Consider the following 24,247-nt stretch of genomic DNA (forward strand, 5'->3'; position numbering starts at 1 on the left):
CCCTATTACAAAACACCTCTGAGAGAGGGGGTGTGTGCCTTTCCTCTAATCAGCAATGTTAGCTATCTTGGCTGTATGCCCTGTTAAACAGGAAGAGAACATTTCATAACAGGATCTGAACTTTCTAAACAGTGTATACATGTAAAACTTATGTAGGGAGATTTGGTTCATCTCTGTGTATCATCTGAGGCCGTTCACTTCACTGGGTGTATGGAGGGTTTACATCCACTTTAAACACCCATTCTTTTTCTGACATTTGTTGTTTACAAGTAAAAATCTGTATTTTTTTTGCTGGAAAATTACTTAGAACCCCCAAAGCATTATATATATATAGGGCCAGATCCACAAATAAGTTACGTCGGCGTATCTATTGATACGCCGCGTAACTTCTAGGATGCTCCGGCGTATCTTTGTTTTGTATCCACAAAACAAGATACGCCTGAATGGGGGTTAGATCCGACTGGCGTACGTCTTAGTACGCCGTTCGGATCTTAGGTGCATATTTACACTGGCCGCTAGGTGGCGCTTCCGTTGATTTCCGCGTAGAGTATGCAAATTAGCTAGATACGCCAATCCTCAAACGTACGTCCGCCCGGCGCATTTTTTTACGTCGTTTCCGTAAGGCTTTTTTCGGTGTAACGTTACCCCTGGGTCTATGAGGCGTACGCAATGTTAAGTATGGACGTCGGGCCAGCGTCGAATTTTCCGTTGTTTACGTAAAACGTTCGCGAATAGGGCTTTGCGTAAATTACGTTCACGTCGAAAGCATTGACTATTTGCGACGTGATTTCGAGCATGCGCACTGGGATACCCCCACGCATGCGCCATTAAAAAAACACGTCATTTACGTGTGGTCAAGTAGAATTAACATAAAACACGCCCACATCTTATCCATTTGAATTGCGCGCCCTTACGCCGACACAGTTACGATACGCCGCCTTAACTTTAGACGCAAGTGCTTTGAGAATACAGCACTTGACTCTCAAAGTAGCGGCGGCGTAGCGTAACTACGATACGATACGCCTGCTTAAAATTACCCCGATCTATGTGGATCTGGCCCATATTTTTTAGGGCAGAGGCCCTAGAGGATAAAATGGCGGTCTTTGCAATTTTTTATGTCACATGGTTTTTGCGCAGCAGTTTTTCAAATGCAATTTTTGGGAAATTATACACTTTAACGATAAAAAAAAAAAAAAAAAGCATACTAGATACCCCAATTTTTTAAATAATATTAAAGATGATATTAAACCGATTAAATAGATACCCAACATGTGACACTTTAAAATTGCGTGCACTCGTGGAATGGCACCAAACTGCGGTTCTTAAAAATCTCCATAGGCGATGCTTTTAAAGTTTCCACAGGTTACCAGTTTAGAGTTACAGAGGAGGCCTAATGCTAGAATTATTGCTCTCATACGGACGTTCAAGGCGATAACTGCAAACACCATTTACATATGTGGGCGTGACCTACGTATGCGTTCACTACTGTGCGTAAGAATGCGGGGACGGGAGCACTTTGAAAAAAAAAAATAATAATTTTTTGTACACTGCCCCCTTAAAAAAAATACTTTTTTGATCACTTTTATTGCCATCGCAAGGAATGTAAACATCTACCAATACAGCATGACAGGTCCTCTTTTTGGAGCGAGCTGGGGTCTAAAAGACCCTACATTTCTCCTTCAAAGCAAAAGATTAAAAAAAAAAAATATTTTATTACTTTATTTTTTATTTTTACACTACCCCTTTATATAAAAACTTTTTTGATCACTTTTATTGCAACCTCAAGGAATTTAAACATCTACCAATACACCATGACAGGTCCTCTTTTTGGAGCGAGCTGGGGTTCAAAAGACCCCACATTTCTCCTTTAAAGCAAAAGATAAAAGAAAGAAAATAATATTTTGCTTTAAGGAAAAAAAAAAAAAACATGTTTACATGGCCCGACAACAGGAAGTGATGTATAACGATGCTCTAGTCCTCCAAGGGCATAGAGATGAGCAGAGCCCATCTTGCCATTGCTGATCTCGGATTGCCGACGTCGGATGGTTCCCGGGCTCACCGATTGCCACTGGGATCAATTTTATCGGAAAGTCGGCCGCCTAAGGGAAACAATTATACTGGGGTTATGGCATACAGCTGCAGCCATAACCCCAGTATTTAACATCAAAATCATGATGTCAATTCCCTGTTAGGTGGTCGGCAAGTTCTGGGATACCAGTTTCTGGAACTACAGTTAGGCAATGACAGTGGCCCAGATTCAAAGAGCAATTGCGCCTGCGTAACCATAGTTACGCAGCGCAATTGCTTACTTGCCCCGGCGTAACGACTTCTCCTGATTCAGAGAGCTTGTTACACCGAATGCAGCCTAAGATATGCATGGCATAAGGCTCTTATGCCCTCATATCTTAGGCTGCATTCTTACGCAGGCCGCTAGGTGGCGTTCCCGTTGTGGTCAGCGTATAGTATGCAAATTGCATACTAACGCCGATTCACAACGTTACGCGAGCCCTGCGTACGCAGTTTACGTCGTTTGCGTACGTCGTTTTTTTGCGGCAGCCAATGCTAAAGTATACCCGTCGTTCCCGCGTTGCGAAATTTGAAATTTACGTCGTTTGCGTAAGTGAATCGTGAATGGCGCTGGACGCCATTCACGTTCACTTTTTAAGCAAAATGACGTCCTTGCGACGTCATTTACCGCAATGCACGTCGGGAAAGCTTCCCGACGGAGCATGCGCACTACGCTCGGCGCGGGAACGCTCCTAATTTAAATGATTCCCGCCCCCTACGGGATCATTTAAATTGCGCCCGCTTACGCCGGGCATTTTGCCGGAGCGCCCACGCAATTTACGGAGCTACTGCTCCGTGAATCGAGGGTAGCGCAGAAAATTTGCGGGGGCGCAGGGCAAAAACGGTGCCCTGCGCCTACGTAAAAAAAGCGCAAATGTTACTGAATCTACCCCAGTGTATTTAGAGCGATTATATTTACTATAGCTAGTATATTTATGATAAACTTTTATTCATATGTCTTCTAAAGTGATGTTTAATATATGATTTTTTTTTTATATGTATACAATCTTTGTTTTACAGATAAACATTTTAAAAAGACAAAGGATTCCCAGAGCACTATGGGATATCTAAAGAGACAAAACAGCAGAAGCTGTCTGTCATCAGGCTACTTTTGTGTGACCAAAACCTCAGACAGGGATATAGGGAGCAGGCGCTTCATTTGTGTGTGTGTGTGTGTGTGTGTGTGCATTTTCAGATTGAGCTCTGTAACAACAAGCTTTTTCTGCAGATGGTAAATAGACTTGGTAAAAAAATGACACAATATTCCTCAAACTGAGCTATTGAGCTCTGTAAACAAAAAGCTTTTTTTGTAGATGGTAAATAGACTTGGTAGAAGATTACTGTACATACAGTAGCATTCAGATTGCGTTATTGAGCTCTGTAAACAACAAGCTTTTTCTGTAGATGGTAAAAAGACTTGGTAGAAGATTACATAACATTCATCAGATTGAGTTATTGAGCTCTGTAAACAGCACGCTTTTTCTGTACATGGTAAATAGACTTGGTAGAAGATTATACAATATTCATCAGATTGAGCTATTGAGCTCTGTAAACAACAAGATTTTTCTGCAGATGGAAAATAGACTTGATAGGAGATTGCATAATATTCATCAGATTGAGCTCTGTAAACAACAAGCTTTTACTGTAGATGGTAAATAGACTTGGTAGCAGATTACATAATAATTATTAGATTGAGCTATTGAGCTCTGTACACAACAAGCTTTTACTGTAGACGGTAGACTTGGTAGCAGATTACATAATAATTATTAGATTGAGCTATTGAGCTCTGTACACAACAAGCTTTTACTGCAGATGGTAAATAGACTTGGTAGAAGATTACTGTACATACGGTAACATTCATCAGATTGAGTTACTGAGCTTTGTAAACAACAAGCTTTTTCTGTAGATGGTAAATAAACTTGGTAGAACATAACATAACATTCATCAGATTGAGTTATTGAGCTCTGTAAACAACAAGCTTTTACTGCAGATGGTAAATAGACTTGGTAGAAGATTACTGTACATACGGTAACATCCTCAGATTGAGTTACTGAGCTTTGTAAAGAACAAGCTTTTTCTGTAGATGGTAAATAAACTTGGTAGCAGATTACATAATAATTATTAGATTGAGCTATTGAGCTCTGTACACAACAAGCTTTTACTGCAGATGGTAAATAGACTTGGTAGAAGATTACATAAGAATTATTAGATTGAGCTATTGAGCTCTGTACACAACAAGCTTTTACTGCAGATGGCAAATACACTTGGTAGAAGATTACATAATAATTATTAGATTGAGCTATTGAGCTCTGTACACAACAAGCTTTTACTGCAGATGGTTAATAGACTTGGTAGAAGATTACATAATAATTATTAGATTGAGCTATTGAGCTCTGTACACAACAAGCTTTTACTGCAGATGGCAAATAGACTTGGTAGAAGATTACATCATAATTATTAGATTGAGCTATTGAGCTCTGTACACAACAAGCTTTTACTGCAGATGGTTAATAGACTTGGTAGAAGATTACATAATAATTATTAGATTGAGCTATTGAGCTCTGTACACAACAAGCTTTTACTGCAGATGGCAAATAGACTTGGTAGAAGATTACATAATAATTATTAGATTGAGCTATTGAGCTCTGTACACAACAAGCTTTTACTGCAGATGGTCAATAGACTTGGTGGAAGATTACATACTATTCATATGCAATATTTCATTCATATATTCTTTTTTGAAAAGCCCCAGAAGGCCAAACCAGCCAGTGACTGTTAAGAAGTCTAGAACCTCAACACGGGGAGGACTTCAAATGTCTCATGGGCTGTAAAGGACGCCTTGTGCCCAGGGGAGTGATGGGACCTTTAGGCTGCATGGCCAGAGTAGCAAAGACTTTAGTAGTGGATTCCAGTACAGTGTACAGGTACGGGGGATGATAGAAATCAATAAGCATATACAATATAAAACCCATGTACCTGTTTACATGGCTCAGTTGAACAATGTACTGTACATCTAGAGGGAATCCATTGGCTCGCCATAGGTTAAGCATGTACAACAAAGAAGAAGGTCTTTTCACTATTACAAGTGGGCCTTCATTTGACCAAAAGAAAAGTGTCCTTTTGGGCATTTGCCCCATGTCCCCAATGCCAATTCCTCCTATGGCCTCCTCTGGGGTCTTACTCGTCATCTGAATCGCGAGCTGTTGCCGGGATCTGCCATGGCTGACTCTCAAACAGAGCTATTGCTGGAAAAGGAAAGCACAACAATGGGAAGAGATGACTTGGTTAGCACGGCGTTCATAGAGAGAGACAATAATGATTCTTTATCTACTTTGCATATTTCGATACCTTGGCCTCCCATCATGAAGGGCACCTGTATGCAGGGGAGGGCTGGCAGCCTTAGGCCTCGGGGGCAAGTCCAGTCAAGTGGCCCATAGAGCGTGGAAAAGTGATGGATCGAGGAAAACAAAGATTGATCACAAGAGTCCGCACAGAGGCCCCCCTCCTTACATCAGAGTCCGCACAGAGGCCCCCCTTACATCAGAGTCCGCACAGAGGCCCCCCTTACATCAGAGTCCGCACAGAGGCCCCCCTTACATCAGAGTCTGCACAGAGGCCCCCCTTACATCAGAGTCCACACAGAGGCCCCCCTTACATCAGAGTCCGCACAGAGGCCCCTCTTACATCAGAGTCCGCACAGAGCCTCCCCTTACATCAGAGTCCTCGTGTCTGTGCAGAGAGAGAATGGGATGTCAGCGCTGGTGTGCACTGAGGCTGAGCTATGTGTGAGACGAGACATAGCTCAGCTACCTTGGAGCTGATACAGGCACGGCTGCACAGTGGGAGGTGAGAAGTGGCCTTGACCTGTGTTAACAGACCTCCAGCAGGTATATTCCTGCTCTGCAATAACAGCATTTGGTAGTGGCGACCGGTGGCTGTGCATAGTGTCACCAGCCCGTAGGGGGAGATTTCCACCCTGCCCCCCCTGCCAGCCCTCCCCTGCCTGTATGATCTGCCTTTCCTCCTGTGATGGTACAAAGTCCATTATCAAAAAAGGGCCAAAGCAACCCCCCCATGTGCTGGGAACTACTTCAGCAGCATACAATAGATTGCAAGTCCTGCCCTATTTGCTCCCTCCACCTATTGCTACACCTAAGGCGATCGCCGTTTTTTTGGACTGGGCCAAGCAGTCCAACCAACAAAAGTGTTTAGTGATCCTATAGGATTTGGAGAGCACTTAACACAAGACACTTAGGCCTCATTCACATGGGCATACTTAAGTGTGTACTGTGCATCCCCATCCAGGGGGCCCTATTCATGCCAATGGGGATGGACACAGCCGCAATTTGACAGCTGCATGGGTGCAGACACCGGTCCCCAAATGAAGACGGTGGCCCAGATTCACAGAGTGTGGGCGCACATTACTCCGCCGTATCGCAAACGCTGTACGCCACGCCGGCATAACGCGGAGAGGCAAGCATTGAATTCAGCAAGCCAGTGCTCCCAACGCTGCGCCAGCGTGGCATAGGATTGGAAGGCGTAGGCCGGCATAGGTGGAAGTGGGAGTGACCCATGCAAATGAGGGGTGACCCCATGCAAATGATGTGCCGAGCGCCAGACAGATACGTATTACGAACTGCGCATGCGCCATGATGTGGACGCATCCCCCTACGAATGCTCACAACCACGTCGGAACAACTGCCTAAACTACGCCGGATCACTTTGTACGGCGTGAACGTAACCTACGCCCAGCCAGACACACGTCCAACGTAAAATACGCCGGCTTGTGTTCCCTGGTGCAGACCTTTGCATGTCTGCTGCTGGGTTGCGCCTCCTTTATGGGGAATAACTTTACGCCGGACGTACAACTTACGCGCACCTCGCGTAGCCTGCGTCGGGCGCACACAGGTTCGTGAATCACCGTATTTCCCTCATTTGCATGTTTGAATGGCTAATCAATGGGAGCTGCACCATGCACCCAGCCTAAATGTGCGCCCACCCTACGTCGGCGTAAGCAAGATACGTCGGCGGGGTGTAGCCTGGCCTTAGGCGCATATCTGTTTGTGGGTCAGGCGCACAGATACGACGGCGCACATTTGCACTTACGTCGGCGTAACTTGTTACTTACTTGACCTGCATGCACCCGCTTGAATGCTTCCATTGACTCTGTCACCCCTTTTTTGTCCAGTGTTCCCACCTCTCCTGTGCCTCCAATGACTCTGTGACCTCTGTGTCTCCGTAGTATCCAGGTAGATATTTGCCAGCACACCAAGGATCGGCACAGTGTGGCGTCCAAACGGGTAGTTTATTGCACAACACAAGAAAAGTGCAAAGTTTCGGAGTCACGCAGGACCCCTTTGTCAGGCATGTGATCATCACTTTGCACTTTTCTTGTGTTGTGATCATGCAATAAACTACCCGTTTGGAAGCCACTCTGTGCCAATCCTTGGTGTGCTGGCAAATATCTACCTTGTGACTTGAACCAGTGTCCAACTTGTTGTTGCTGCAGCACCCTATTTCTGAGAGCTTATACCAGGAACGTGTGCGATGGGAATATGAAACATTCCATTGTCTCCAGGACCCCTGCGCCTACATTGACTCTGTGTCCCCTGTGTCTCCGGTTTCCCCTGTGTCTTCAGTGTCAACAGAACCTCTGTACTTCCAGTGACTCTGACTCCTGTGTCTTCAGTGTCTACAGCACTTCTGTGCCTCCAGCAACTCTGTGACCCCTGTGTTCCCAGTGACTCCAGCACTCGTGTGCCTCCAATGACTCTGCGACCCCTGTGTCTCCATTGTCTCCAGCACCTCTGCACATCCAGTGACTCTGACTGTGACTCACATGTCTTCAGTGTCTCCAGCACCTCTGCACTTCCAGTGACTCTGAGCCCTGTGTCTCCAGCACCTCTGCACCTCCAGTGACTCTGTGAACCCAGTGTCTTCAATGTTGCTGTGCTTCCAGTGACCCTGTGACCCCTGTGTCTCTAGCACTCCTGTGCCTCCAGTGACTCTTTAACCCCCATGTTTTCAGTGTCTCAAACACCTCTGCACCTCCAATGACTCTGTGACCCCTGTGTCTCCAGTGTTTCCAATGTTCCTGTGCTTCCAGTGACTCTGTGACCCCTGTGTCTTCATAATCCCCAGCACTCCTGTGCTTCCAGTGACATGGTGACCCCTGTGTCTCCATTGTCTCCAGCACCTCTGTGCCTCCAGTGACTCTGTGACCCCTGTGTCTACAATGTTCCCAGCGCTCTTGTGGCTCCAGTGGCTCTGTGACCCCTGTGTCTCCAGTATCCCCTGAGTCTCCAGTGTTCCCTGTATCTCCAATGTGCCCAGGACTCCTGTGCCTCCAGTAACTTTGCAACCCTTGTGTCTCCAGTGCCTCTAAGCCTCCAGGGCTCCTGTTCCTCCAGTGACTCTGCATTCCTATATTACCTAGTGACATCGGAGCATCTTGCATCACCAGTGACCCCAGTGCACAGTGACTCAATAGCATCCTGTGTCACCCTGCGACCTCTGAGCATCCCGTGTCATCCTGTGACCCCAGGAGTATCCCGTGTCGTCCTGTGACCCCAGAGTATCCTGTGTCGTCCTGTGACCCCAGAGTATCCCGTGTCGTCCTGTGACTCCAGAGTATCCCGTGTCGTCCTGTGACTCCAGAGTATCCCGTGTCGTCCTGTGACCCCAGAGTATCCGTGTCGTCCTGTGACCCCAGAGTATCCCGTGTCGTCCTGTGACCCCAGAGTATCCCGTGTCGTCCTGTGACCCCAGAGTATTTAGTGTCACCCTGTGACCCCAGAGTATCCCGTGTCATCCTGTGACCCCAGAGTATCCCGTGTCATCCTGTGACCCCAGAGTATCCCGTGCCATCCTGTGACCCCAGTGCGCCTTATTTGCCTCCATGATACCCATGTCTCCTCGGGTACATTCTTTTATCTCTTGGACTGTCCCTCTGTCTGTGGATACTGACCCCTGTCCATGACAAAAAGGATCGGTAGATCCAGAGATACAGCCAGATATAGGGAACCAAAGGAAGACTTAGCCCACCAAACTCCACTTTTAACAGTATTAATTATAGGTGGATTGCCCCTTAGATTAATGCATATGGAGAGGTTTTTTTTTGGAACTAAGAGCTTGATAAGGTTCTTTCAAGAAGTATGAACATACTTGGAGAGCTTCTGGATGTGCGGACACAGGCCTTGCTCCCCTTCTTGGACAATTTGGGCACCCCCGCCCGTACCGGTGCAGGTCTTATACCCGCATTCCATTCGGTGCTTTGTGCCAGGGTCTTTGCCGTTGTCTTATTTGCTGGGTATTCTCCGTTCAGGTGGGCGGCCCAGTTCGGTCTGGATGGGGCCTTAGGGATTTTCCTAAATTCAGCTGCAATTGACATCTAGAAACAGAATATACAAAGGTTATTGTTATTAAAGTGCTCCTTTGAAATATACCCTGTTGCCAGAACATTCATTTCAACAACAAGCTTCTATTTTAATAGCCACTTTTTTTATTTTTTTTTACCTTTTTACTTACTTTTGTACTACTACAAAAAAAAGACTAAAAATTAAAAAGAAACAAAAAAAAAACATACCAGCTTCTTTGACTTACTTTTATAAAACAGATCAAATAAAAATGGCAGGACAGTATGAAAAACCCCAAAATGAAAGTAAACACCCCAAGATTATTTCTACTTTTGCAGCATTTTTTTGGAAATGATGAAACATGCCGACACTGGGATGTTTAACACATTTAGCTTGATAATGGATGGAGCACTAGATACAATAAATGATACACAGAGGGAGGAGGAGGGGACGGGGTTAATTTTAAACAAAATTGCAGATGAAGGGTTAATATACAGGTCACTGCAGAGACAGGGGAGTGTTGAGTTATACAGGAGGGGGAAGGGTTAAAAATGACCCCACATCCTTGGGATCCACTGATCTGCTTATCTGGAACTTATATATGATTTATCCATGCATTGGAGCATTTATCCTCCATTGTAAGAGGAAGGGGTGGGCTCTCCAATGTAAGCACTGCCCTGTTTACATTTGTGATCACTGCAATTGGTCATCACAGTGATCACATTGTACAGAGCCGCTCGGATCAGCTCTGTGCATGTGCCAGAACTGACCTATCCTATGATGGTTCCGTTTACAGCCATTAAAATGTTTACACAGCCAAAACCTTTTATACATTTTGGATGGAGTAGGAAAATTATTAATTCAGTTGGAGAATTATTTATTGAACTGAAGGAAAATTTCCCTGACAGTAGACAGAAATGCAACAGGAAGTGAGAGGAAATCTACCTATGTGGAATTCCCCTCTTAAGCAGTGGTGTAGCAAGGGTGGGGCCACAGATGCCCAAACTTCTTAGGGGAGCAAAATTAGTAAGGATTTTGGATCAGAAGAGGGGGAAGATCGGTCTGTGCGCACTCACGTTCTGGACCTGTCAGCAGCGCGATCCCTCCTTTCTCCCCCTTGTAGGTTGTATGGGCGGAGTTGAGTAAAGTGAGCAGCGAACTAATCTCTCTCTTCTCCGTCCTCTCCTCTACTCCCTCCTCTGCCAACCGGCATGCCGTGCACTCAAACTCCTCCAACTATTAGTGAGCCTGGGGGGGGAAGTGGGTTATAAGAAGTTGGGTTGCACATTAAGAGGGAGGAGGGACTGGGGGTGCACAAGGGCAGTGTGTATGGGGTTGGGTGACACAATGGAGAAGTTAGGGGTTAAGACTGTGGGGGGTTCTCAATTAGGAGAGTGCATGGATTGGATAACAAAGCTGGGTACACAGGGGAACTCATGTAAGGCAAGGCACAGATTTTCCTACTATGTATCTATCTATATACAGTATATATATATATATATATATATATATATATATATATATATATATATATATATATACACACACAATATATTACCAAAAGTATTGGGACGCCTGTCTTTACACGCTCATGAACTTTAATGGCATCCCAGTCTTAGTCCGTAGGGTTCAATATTGAGTTGGCCCCGCCCTTTGCAGCTACTGTATAACAGCTTCAACTCTTCAGGGAAGGCTAACCACAAGGTTTAGGAGTGTGTCTATGGGAATGTTTGACAATTCTTCCAGAAGCGCATTTGTGAGGTCAGGCATCAATGTTGGACGAGAAGGCCTGGCTTGCAGTCTCCACTCTAATTCATCCCAAAGGTGTTCTATCGGGTTGAGGTCAGGACCCCAAACTCACTCATCCATGTCTTTATGGACCTTGCTTTTGTAAGTTCCTTTCAAATTTGGGTGTTAGTGAACGTAACGAATACCAATTTATCTGAAGTTACAAATTAACGGCATTCATTATTTCAGACAATTCATTCGTTATGTTCACTAACACCCAAATTTGAAAGGAAATTCCAATACCTATAATTTAATAGTTTAGTAATAGTTAAGTCATTATTAGTTAGTTATTAGGTTTTTCAAATTTTGGGATTCTTGTTCTTATTTTCGAATTTTGTTCTTTTGAATTCTCTGATGTACATTCTTATTTTCAAAGTTTTCCATTTTTTGGATTTCGAATTTCCAAATTTTTCGCATTTCCGACATTTGGAATTTTCAAATTTCCAAACAATCGAAGTTTCCGAAAATTAGAATTTTTGGAATTTCCAAAATTTAGAATTTTAGAATTTCTGAAATTTGGAATTTCCGAAATTCGGAATTTCCGAAATTAGGAATTTTCGAAATTCGGAATTTACGAAATTTGGAATTTTAGAATTTCCGAATATTCGAATTTCAAAATATTCGAGAAAATTAGTTAAACGGGTTTTCCTTAATTTGGATATATCGGAATTAACAAATTTGTCTAAATTCATTAAAAAACGAATTCGGAACAAAGCTAATTGCACATTTTTACAACCAATCATGTTGACCCAAAATACGAGTGAATGAGAGTTGAACGTAATGGTGAAATTCACCTTCTCAATGATTACCAGATATTGAGGGGAATCTCTTCCAATGGGGACACCTGTTCAGGTGACAGATGTCTAAAGCTGGCCAGTCTGAATGTGCAACCTCCTTTGGATTTACCCAAACTTTGTAAAAATGAATGACCTCAAGAATCCTTTTAACCACTTACCGCAGTTTTACGACGGCTGTTTGAAGAGGAACACCGTTGTTATGGTAGCAGCTAGTTACAATAACCCCGGTATTTTCCTCTTCAGCGGGTGGTCCCCTACAAGATAAAAGTGGTCTCTGCGGGGGATATGCCATAAGATCACTTTTATCCGCTGCAGGAGAGGGGCCCCCCTCCTGCCACTCTCCGGTGCCCTCCACCACATACCGAAGCCGTCGGCAGCGGCGGAGGCGATCCGGTCCTCTCCCTTGCTGTGCATGGAGACAAGACAGGGGGAAGATGGCCCCCACCCGTCTCCATATCACTGCAGGGCGGAAGCGACGTCAAAACGAGATCTGAGGTCTTTTTGACCCCAGATCTCATATTTAAGAGGATCTGTCATGTTTTTTTCTATTACAAGGGATGTTTACATTCCTTGTAATAGGAATAAAAGTGACCCCAATTTTTTTTTTTTAAAGCGCCCCATCCCGACGAGCTCGCGCGCAGAAGCGAACACATTTGTGAACAGCACCCGCATATGAAAACGGTGTTCAAACCATATGTGAGGTATCGCCGCGATCGTTAGAGCGAGAGCAAAAATTCGAGCCCTAGACCTCCTCTGCAACTCAAAACATGCAACCTGTAGAATTTTTTAAACGTCGCATATGGAGATTTTTAAGGGTAAAAGTTTGTTGCCATTCAACGAGCGGGCACAATTTTGAAGCGTAAAGCCTCGTACACACGCTCGGTTTTCTCGGCAAGAAAGCTCCATCAGCAGTTTTCTTGCAGGTTCTTGCTGAGAAAACCGAGCGTGTGTACTAGGCTTTCAGGTTTATCATCTGGAAATCTGGCCAGAATCTTGATGAGAAAAATAGAGAACCTGCTCTCTATTTTCTCGTCGAGATTCTTGTCGGCCTGTTTCCCGACGAGAAACCCGAGAGTGTGTATACTTACCTGGTCGCCGTGGAAACCCGCGCATGCTCGAAATGACTGACGCATGCGCGGTAGCTTCCACAGCATAGGTAGGGTGAAGCAAGATGGCGGCGACGGCATCGAATGTGACGAGCGCATGCTCATCGTACGCAATGACGTCACCGCGTTCTTGCCTTTCAAGAGAACCGCGGTTCTTTTGAAAGGTCTGTGTGTACACTCGGGCGGCAAGAGATTCTTGCCAAGAATCTCGTCGGGAAAAACAACGTTTTGTTTCCTGACGAGATTCTTGCCCATGTGTACAAGGCCTGACATGTTGGGTATCAATTTACTCGGCGTAACATTATCTTTCACAATATAAAAAAAAATGGGCTAACTTTACTGTTCCAAAAAAAGTGTGTTTTTAAGACCGTTGCGCCTGTGTGACAAAAATACTGCAAAGACCGCCATTTTATTCTCTAGGGTGTTAGAAAAAAATATATATATAATGTTTGGGAGTTCTAAATAATTTTCCAGGGGAAAAAAACAGTTTTTAACGTGTAAACACCAAATTTCAGAAAGAGACTCGGTCCTTAAGTGGTTAATTAGCATCAAATCAGGTGGGTCCTACAAGGTTGATGGTGATTCTAAAGGAGATTGTGGAACTAGCCAAAAAAAAGGTTAGAATAATTTTTTGCTATACCTCTATATAAAAATGTTTCGGTTTTAGATACATTTTAAGACTCCGCTTCCACCAATAAGCAGATTAGGAGACAGTGCGTTGCTGTCATTATGGCGCGATCCGTTTGCACCCGCTGCATTTCGCTTCAAGCCGTGTTTCACAAAATTCCTCCACCAAATGCTGAGCAAACATGCCCGACCCTTTGTAAAAGTAAAAAGGAAAGCTTGTTCCCGTTTCCCCGGAGCCTTTGATGTGAGCGTGCTCTGTGAACGCAGGTAATGGAGGTGTTTGACTGTGACGGCCTTCATCCCCCCCACCCCCGAGAGATGACAGACAATGGATGAAGAGGTGCAGGTGTGTGATGTCAGCCGCGATGACAGACTGATCCACCGGTGACAGGACCCCATTGTATGGACGGGATGTGGAATGTGGGGGTCAACACGGGGCCCCCCCGTGCGATATCTGTACCTGTTTATTGTCTGCGTGTCTAAACGGTGATTTACGCGGCTATAAGAAAGGAGAGTGGTTACATTGTTACATTATTACACATTTTTCCTATGACGGTGTTTACATGCTGTGACTATATCACTCTTTTGACACATTCATTTTTTTTTTCTCATATTTACCATTTATTTCAGCCAGAATTTTTTTTTTTTTAAATTGGATGTCCGGGAAAAATAAATAAAAAATAGGATGTCCGATCTGTCTTTTGGCTTTCTGCAATGCAATTTCTATGCTCTTATGTGTTCAAAATATTAAAATACAATGCAGTTACTAATTCTTTGCTTTTGATGTTTAAAGCAGAGTTCCTACTATATAGCTTTTTAAAAACTATTAGTTAGATGACTCACGTATTACGGATCGATCGACGCTCGATTGCCGATTTCCGATCATAGGATATATTAGATTCTTCTCTCCCTGGCATGTTCCATATTGCTAGTGGGCATGTGAAGCCCATAAGCGCTATCGTCTGGGTTTCGGTGCAGCTGAGCATGAGTGTGGTGGAAAACAAACACTGCACATCATTTCAAACACACCATACCCACCGTGAAACATGGTGGCGGCAGCATCATGTTGTGGGGAGGCTTTTCTTCATCAGGGACAGAGAAGCTGGTCAGAGTTGATGGGAAGATGGATGGAGCCAAATACAGGGCAATCTTAGAAGAAAACCTTTTAGAGTCTGCAAAAGATTTGAGACCTTCCAGCAGGACAACGACCCTAAACATACAGCCAGAGCTACAATGGAATGGTTTAGATCAAAAGCATATTCATGTGTTAGAATGGCCCAAAGTCCAGACCTAAATCACATTGAGAATCCAATTGTGGCAGACTCTCCATCCAATCTGACAGAGCTTGAGTTATTTTTCAAAGAATAGGCAAAAATGTCCCTCTCTAGATGTGCAAAGCTGGTAGAGACATCCCCAAAAGACTTGCAGCTGTAATTGCAGAGAAAGGAGGTTCTACAAAGTATTGACTCCGGGGGGCGCTATACAAATATTTATTTTACTTCACAATTATGTGCCACTTGTGTTGGTCTATCACATAAAATCCCAATACAATACATTTTTGGTTATAACATGATAAAATGTGCACATTTCAAGGGGTATGAATCATTTTTTCAAGGCACTGTAACTAATTGACAGTCTGTTGCTCTCTGGCCTCAGCTCCTCTGGATGGGCAGCACTGATACAACTAATGGGCACTCTGTTCTCCTACGGTCTTACCTCCTCTGGATGAGCAGTACTAATACAACTTATAGACAACCTATTGCTATATGACTTCACCTCCTTTGGATGGGCAGCACTGATATAACGAATGGGCAGTATGTTCCTCTATGGCCTCATCTCCTCTGGCTGGACAGCACTAAGGGGCAGTCTGTTCCTCTATGGTCTCACTTCCTCTGGATGGACACACGGATTTTACTAATGGGGAGTCTGTTTCTCTATGGCCTCACCTCCTCAGGATGGGCAGCACTGATATAACTAATGGGTAGCCTGATCCCCTATGGTCTCACCTCCTCAGGATAGGCAGCACTGATATAACTAATGGCCAGCATGTTCCTCTATAGTCACACCTCCTTGGAATGGGCAGCACTGATATAATTAATGGGCAGTCTGTTCCTCTATGGCCTCACCTCCCCTGGATGAACAGTACTAATACAGCTCAGGGGCAGTCTGTTCCTCTATGGCCTCCTCACCTCCTCTGGATGGGCAGCACTGATATAACTAATGGGTAGCCTGATCCCCTATGGTCTCACCTCCTCAGGATGGGCAGCATGATATAACTAATGGGCAGTCTGATCTCCTATGGTCTCACCTCCTCTGGATGAACAGTACTAATACAGCTGAGGGGCAGTCTGTTCCTCTATGGCAGGGCCACTTAAGCGACTTTGTAACTGGTCGTGGGCCATAATCAGCGGAGCAGGCGGATGGCAGGTCCATGGCCCCTCTGCATATGCAGAGCAGACACGGACACAGCCGGATTAGATTGGAGGTAGAACACAAGTCGGTTTACATCTGCCACTCCTTAGAGGTGAATGGAGGGTCCAATTGGGTCGGGCTGCTTTCACACTGATGCGCTGTGGCAGGTGCAATGCAGGTGCAACGCAGTGTACCTATGGCTTTTCTGCACTTTGCAATAGACTTCTATTATATTCTGCAGGTTTGGTGCACTTCCTGTCATGGTCTTACCTCCTTGCAGGCTTCTTATCACTGACATGTGCTGGCAGCCATCTTGCTTCCTGGGTTCTTATAACTTACCACACCCTGCGGCTCCTCCTTCCCACTGGGAGGAGCTGGATGCTCAGCATATATATATATGAGGACTGCTGCAGCATTTCCTTGCTTGGGCCTCTCGTCTACACGCTCCTGTGATTGTGCTGCTTGCTCTTGGTTACCGACCCGGCTCCTATGGACGATCCTTCTGGCTCCTGATCCCCGGCTTCGTTTCACCACCTCTCTCTGACTACGGACTCCGGCTTGGCTGACTCCCATTCCTGGCTATCGACCCTGGCTCCGGTGGAAGACTCTGCTGACTGTTTGATCATCCGTTTGGACTTTAACCTTGCTGTTTGGTTTTTAATAAAGCCTTCCTATTTCATTTATCTGTTGTTGTACGTCTGATTCATGCTTCCGTGACACTTCCAGAAAGCTCACCTCACCTGCAGGTAATAACAGAAGTCTATGGCTCAATGCAGGTAACCTGCAGGTGCGCTGCTCTGCACCTGCGGATCAGTTTGAAAGCAGCCCAGTAACCACTGCAGAACAGATATGCCCATATATACACTGTGATTTTAGTAATAAACTGACCTTTAATAACAGTATTTTATTCTATTCCATCCCAGAGCAGGAAGTCGCGGGCCACATCAGAGGGCTCCGTGGGCCACATGTGGCCCCCGTGCCACTGGTTGGGCACCCCTGCTGTATGGTCTCACCTCCTCTGGATGAACAGTACTAATACAGCTGAGGGGCAGCCTGTTCCTCTATGGTCTCACCTCCTCTGGATGAACAGTACTAATACAGCTGAGGGGCAGCCTGTTCCTCTGTGGTCTCACCTCCTCTGGATGAACAGTACTAATACAGCTGAGGGGCAGCCTGTTCCTCTATGGCTTCATCTCCTTAGGATGGGCAGGACTGATATTCATAGCGGTGCTGCCTGTCAGGGAACTGCTGTCTGATAAACACAAATTACAATGTGCACATAGGAGAGCTCAGGTGGCTTTTGGTCCAGAGTCAATGGCTTATGATTGGGAGAGCTTAGTGATAAATGTCAATAGAAGTACATACCAAGGACTTGGCTTTGCGCAGCTTGTAGGAAGCAGACGATTGTGTCCTTTTTTGCTCCAGGTTCTGCTTGTTCAAAATTGAGACGGCTGAGCTGGTCTTTTTCCTACAAGAAATAATAGACATTACTACCAAATGGTGAGGGCACATCCTTAAAGTGCATCTCTTAGAAACTGGACTAATGTATTATATTCAGTTACTGATCCGTCACTGCTTCCACCTCCACTATCTGGCAATAAATACACAGTCACCTTTTATAGTAAGCAATTTTGGCACAGCAGTGTAAAGCCTCGTACACACGACCGGTATTCCTGCCAGGAAAACTGCGGGGGGAGCTTTTGGCTGGGAAAACCGGCCGTGTGTATGCTTCCTCGCAGTTTTCCCGATAGGAAAACTGCCGGGAATCCCGGCGGGAAAATAGAGAACCCGGCGGTTTTAAACCTGGCAGTTTTCCTATGGGGAAGCATACACACGGCCGGGATTCCCGGCCAAAGCTCTCCCCGCAGTTTTCCAGATGGGAAACCCGGGTGTGTGTACACAGGGAAACTTACCGTGCAGGTTCTCGGTTTTCCCGTCGGGATTCCCGGATGACTTTATACCGCCAGGAATCCTGGTCGTGTGTACAGGGCTTAACTGTGCAAGACTGAAAAGAAGGCTGGAAGTGAACATAACTTACGCACAGCCCTATTCGCGTACGACTTACGCAAACGACGTAAAAAGATACGCATGTTCTGACGTCCATACTTTGCATGGGCTGCGCCACCTAGAGACCAGCTTTAACTTTATGCCGGCGTATGTCTTACGTAAACGGCGTAACTAATTGCGACGGGCGGACGTATGTTTGTGAATTGGCGTATCTTGCTAATTTACATATTTGACGCAGAAATCAACGGAAGCACCACCTAGTGGCCAGCGTAAATATGCACCCCAAAAACGACGGTGTAGGAGACTTACGCCGCTCGTATCTTGGCCAAATCTATGCGTAACTGATTCTATGAATCAGGCGCATAGATACGACGGCGGCCATTCAGACTTACGACGGCGTAAGTCTTTGTGAATCTGGCCCTGTGTATGTATATTGTATGTGTGTGTGTGTGTGTGTGTGTATACTGTGTATGTATACTGTATACTGTGTATGTATACTGTATGTGTGTACTGTGTGTGTGTATACTGTATGTGTGTGTATACTGTATGTGTGTGTGTATACTGTGTATGTATACTGTATGTGTGTGTATACTGTGTATGTATACTGTATGTGTGTGTGTGTATACTGTCTGGCCCCATAATCTATTACCTGGGGGCCCCATAATCCACTATTGCCCAGGGGCCCCATGAGTTGTCAGTCCCCCCCTGTCACCTTGTTAATGTAATAAGGCAACGCTGTTTTCATTCACTAAGCTTAGTCAGCATTTACTTTGATATGTCTTTATTCCTTTTGTGAACCAAAGCTGTTGTGTTGACATCTAATAAAGTGTTTGGTAGTAGACTGATTGATATGTATGTGACCATCCCACACACATACCTCTTAGAATATGAAGCATCAACTGCCTGTTGTAATAATCATCTTTAAGCCTTCACCATGTGCTAGCAGTTAGTTAGCACTGCAACTCAGGTTTCTGCAGTGCACACCTTCCCTAATTAGGAAGGTTTAAATAGGTTGCTGGACATTTAGCCTGCATCTGATCAATAGGTCTGTGTGGCCATACTGTGGATTCAGGTGGTGCCATCAGGAACAGGTAAGGAACAAGGACAATCTGCATATCTACTAAACATTAAATTTATGGCATGTGCTTGCGATTAAATTACACAAAGTTACAGCAGAGAGTGCTGGCCTTTTTGCTTACCCAGTAGTGAACTGAGACACCAGAGGCAGTCTGTTACTGAGTTCAAAAACTTTTACTAAAGGACATAATCCAGATATAAAAGCTTGGAAGCTTCCAGCAAAAGCAGTTCTAAAACCTCAACTCAATGTTTTTGGTTAGCATAGGAAAGATTTAGAACCCCTGTCAAGTTTTTAATTGCTGTCTGTGTGTCAGGACCCTGGTCTAAACCTGCGACCTTTGCTGTGTCTGACAATGTCTCTTCTTGCTGAGCCACCTGAGAGTCTGGACAGCACCCTGTCTGATACATTGGACAATACTGCCCTGTGCCTTGTTTCTGCTGAACCTTGAACTTCTTGCTCCTTCCATTAATTTTCTATTTAAGCCATGCCTTTTCACTTCCGGGCAGCTGTGTGACACGAGGCAGGAGAGCCGCAGTGCAGCTGGGACTAGAATTCACACCACACAGGCTCAGGTCCACAGATTCTGAAAAATGATCCATGCACATCACACTCACTTCCAGCATGGACAAGATCTGACAATCCATCACTGTTATCTGTGTGCATAGTGGGGCCGGTTTCCTGTTCAGGCCTGGTTATAGAAGAAGGCTAATCCATCATGCTGTTCTCCTCACCAAACATACACAACAACCATCTACCATTTACAGAACCATGTATTACCTGTAAAGCACCAAATATGCAGCCCCACTGGACTGAGCTTTTTTCCATGGGGCTGCATATTTGCATAGAGAGCGTGCCGCACAGCGCGCTCGCAGCACAGAGAACGTGGTCTCACCGAGAGGCCTGGGCCCCATTCTAACGTTTGGGACCTGGAACATCCGATTCTGGGTCACCTGGTAGCTGTGATAGCCTCTGATTGGCCCACAGTGATCAGCCACTGTGAAGCCTGCCCTCGCATTTTCTGTCTGTGAATGGACGAGAGACTGCATAGGCGCGCGCACAGGGTGTGCCAGGTGTGCCCAGGCACACCCTGATAACCCTGTGCAGAACAGATTCCCCCTACTGACCTGGCTCCCCCTCCTTCCCCCCACAGCACTGCCGGCTTCCCTCCTCTCCCACCAGTTGTTGCTGTGGATGTTTTTAGAATGAATGGGGGAAGGGGCCAGTAAATACTGGCCCGGATTCAGAGAGCAATTGCATCTGCGTAACCATAGTTGCGCAATTGCTTACTTGCGCCGGCGTAACGAGTTCTCCTGATTCAGAGAGCTTGTTACGCCGACTGCAGCCTAAGATATGCGTGGCATAAGGCTCTTATGCCCTCATATCTTAGGCTGCATTCTTACGCTGGCCGCTACGGTAGGTGGCGTTCCCGTTGTGGTCAGCGTATAGTATGCAAATTGCATACTAACGCCGATTCACAACGTTACGCGAGCCCTGCGTACGCAGTTTACGTCGTTTGCGTACGGCGGTTTTAGCGTAGCGTATCAGCAGGGGCAGCCAATGCTACGTATACCTGTCGTTCCTGCGACGCGAAATTTGAAATTTACGTAGTTTGCGTAAGTGAATCGTGAATGGCGCTGGACGCCATTCACGTTCACTTTGAAACAAATAACGTACTTGCGACGTCATTTACCGCAATGCACGTCGGAAAAGTTTCCTGACGGAGCATGCGCTCTACGCTCGGCGCGGGAACGCGCCTAATTTAAATGATTTCCGCCCCCTACGGGATAATTTACATTAGGCGCCCTTACGCAGGGCATTTTTGAAGAGCGCCTGTAACGGTCACCACCGTTTACGACCTTCCATCCACGACAACAGCTCATCTGACACACAGACAGACCAGCAGGCATCCCATTTTCCCAGAATCAAGACGAGACACGCAGCTCTGTACTTGTTCCAAATGTAATGATACTTTAATGGTTTCTTCTCAGCTTTTTATACAGTACCAGGCATTAAAGCAACAATGAGATCTCCACCCCCCTAATCATACACCAAGGCTAATTACTAAACATTCCTTAATCAACAGCATAACAACAAAACACCTTCACCCACTCCGTCTCCGCACACAGCTTGACACCTCTGAGCATCAATAGGCTAGGCTCTAGACAGTGTTATCACACGTAAGCAGTATTTAGTATGCATAATTATAGGTCTGGGAGCAGACCTGGGATTAACACCTGTCCGTTACAACACCTTTACACAAGGACAATGGAATGTCTTCCAAGCCCTGATTCAATTAGCATGTCACTAGAAATGAGTCATAGAATATTCTTTGCAGGCATTTAAGGAATATACTGTAAATCACTATCCACGCCAAAACAATCCAACATCTTGCAGTGTCTCAAAATCCTGCAATACGAACTATCCGTGATGTCAAATCTCATGTAATACATGAATTATGATTCACTTGCCACTCCATGCCCAAAGGGCACAGAGTGGACTCAGACCCAAGAGTTATCAGTGACGCTGACACAGGAGTATCCTCCATCCTCACAAAGTCTTTGGGTGTCACGGGTCATGCAAATTACGTGGCTACTGCTTCATGAATGAAGCGTAGCGCAAATAATTTGCGTAGGCGCAGGGGAAAAAGGCCTCCGTAAGGAGCGTGCAGCTGTACCTGAATCTACCCCACTGTGTTTATCGGCGTATACCACTCGCCGGCGTATAACGCGCACCGCAAGCTTAGAAGGGAAGTTTAAGGAAAAAAAAAACTTACATTTTGAATGCTCGTCTGTGCAGCCTTGTCCGGCGTCCGTCTGCGGTCTTGCAGAGTCCATCCAGCCTTGGCGGTGTCCATCTGCGGCTTTGGAGGTCGGTGCAGCCTTGTCGGTGTCCGTCTGCTGTCTTGCCCGGCGTCCATCGGTGGCCTTGTCCGGCGTCCGTCTGCGGCTTTGGAGGTGTCCATCTTGCCCAAGGTTGCAGCATTGTATTTTTGAGTTTGGCGCCTCAGCCGAGCTGTACAGAGCCGGATTTCCTGTGTGTTCGGCTCCTCTCGCGGTCCTGCGGGCAGAGCCGTGCTCCTCTCGGCTTCTCTCGCGGTCCTGCGGGCGGAGCCGAGCGTGGCCGAGCCTAGCCAAGTGCGCAGTACACTCGGCTCTGCTCAGTCTATGTCGGCGGCGCTCAGAGACAGCGTGGATCGGCGTATAATGCGCACTTATGTTTTCCCCCTGATTTTAAGGTGTGCGTTATACGCCGATAAATACGTTATGCCATTTACCGGCCCCTTCTCTTTCTGAATGAACATTGTGAGCGATCCGTAGAGTGTGTTTGAGCTTTGGGGTGCACACCCTAATGCCAAAGGCTGCGCACACCTATGCGAGAGAGATACACTGTATCACTCTCTGACCTCGCAGAGATTGAAAAATAAAAAAAACGTGTGTATAAAAAAAACAATAATAATAATAATTAAAAAAAATAAAAAAATTAATAATAATAATAAAAATAAGATTACAACGTATAAATCTTACTCACGCCTGTCGGGCTTGCTCGATAGGGTCAAAGTTATCCAGGTAGTTGTATCGCACAATGTCGGAGGGATGTTTATCTGAGGAGCGCCAGGGCGGGACCTCCTTCTTCCCCCTGTCATGGGATTTGCCCGACATCGATCGGTGGGTGAGGGAAGTATCCAAAGCTTCTTTATTAATTGGCTTGACGTCAATAACTACAAAGTCGTCTTTGGGTGGAGTCTGTTTGGGAAGAGTGTCACAAGGGTCATTAAGGCACTAAGGGGAGATATATGGTTATTGTTATGTCTGTTAGGCTTACCACATCTAAACTGGATCCCATTCCTTCTTAATCACTTGCCTACTGGGGCAATTTTTTACATGTATTGAAATCTGCATTTTTTTGCTAGAAATTACTGTAAACCCCCTAAAAAGTACATACAGTATCTCACAAAAGTAAGTACACCCCTCACATTTCTGTAAATATTTTATTCTCTCTTTTCATGTGACGACACTGAAGAAATGACACTTTGTATCTACAATGTTGTGTAGTGAGTGTACAGCTTGTATGACAGTGTAAATTTGCTGTCCCCTCAAAATAACTCAACACACAGCCATTAATGTCAACAAAAGTGAGTACACCCCTAAGTGAAAATGTCCAAATTGTGCCCAATTAGTTATTTTCCCTCCCCAACGTCATGTGACTCGTTAGTGTTACAAGGTCTCAAGGGTGATATCGCTCTCACTCTCTCTGAATCTGGCCCACAGACATTGGGATAACAGGTCCAATATGTGATAGCGTGTGCAGGTGACAGGTACTCTTTATGGAGATATTTGGGGTCTATTAGACCCCCAATGTCTTCTCTGCGTGCCAATGCAGCTATTCAAGCATGGGTCGTGCATCATTAACTTCATCCTCTACTACACTAGCTGAGGAATGACAACTGTGACCCCGGAAGTTATGTAATACAAGTTGCTTCCTGGGTCTTTATGGCTCCTCGAGAGCCACCCATTTTTTTTAAAAACCCTTCGCCAGCTCTTAGGGTTTGTTTACACTTGCTTGTTTACACGTGTTTACACTTGCTTGTTTACACGCGTTTACACTTGCTTGTTTACACGCGTTTACACTTGCTTGTTTACACTTGCGTGTTTACACTTGCGTATGTACACGTGTTAACAGTTGCTTGTTTACACTTGCTTGTTTACACGTTTTTACACTTGCTTGTTTACACGTGTTTACACTTGCTTGTTTACACGTGTTTACATTTGCTTGTTTACACGTGTTTACACTTGCTTGTTTACATGTATTTACACTTGCTTGTTTGCGCGTGTTTACACTTGCTTGTTTACACTTGTTTGTTTACACGTGTTTACACTTGCTTCTACTAAAGAGCCTATGACTTCAACAAGCTATTTGGATGTGTTTTTGTTGTTTCGTTGATGCTTTTTAAAAGCTTGGCAAATGCTCTGTGTGTGTTGATTTTATATTTGTTTTAAAGGGGGACTAGTA

The 24,247-nt window shown here is 45.3% G+C and overlaps 1 protein-coding gene across 3 annotated transcripts in view; it reads right to left on the reverse strand.

The window, feature by feature from the left end:
- Positions 1-5,022: 5,022 nt before the first annotated feature.
- The window catches only part of FBXO16 (F-box protein 16), a 61,392-nt gene continuing 42,167 nt past the window's right edge, over positions 5,023-24,247 (reverse strand). For 2 of the 3 annotated variants that reach the window (XM_040348126.1, XM_040348128.1), the window contains 5 exons: positions 22,766-22,980; positions 17,518-17,620; positions 14,201-14,239; positions 9,232-9,457; positions 5,023-5,312 (listed from right to left, as the gene is read on the reverse strand). In XM_040348126.1, the coding sequence (XP_040204060.1) occupies positions 5,245-5,312; positions 9,232-9,457; positions 14,201-14,239; positions 17,518-17,620; positions 22,766-22,980 (651 nt within the window). In that variant the 3' untranslated portion in view covers positions 5,023-5,244. The remainder of the gene's footprint in view (positions 5,313-9,231; positions 9,458-14,200; positions 14,240-17,517; positions 17,621-22,765; positions 22,981-24,247) is intronic. The other variant, XM_040348127.1, reaches the window with a different exon arrangement.

The sequence above is a fragment of the Rana temporaria genome, chromosome 4, assembly GCF_905171775.1.
Source record: "Rana temporaria chromosome 4, aRanTem1.1, whole genome shotgun sequence".
NCBI lineage: Eukaryota > Metazoa > Chordata > Amphibia > Anura > Ranidae > Rana > Rana temporaria.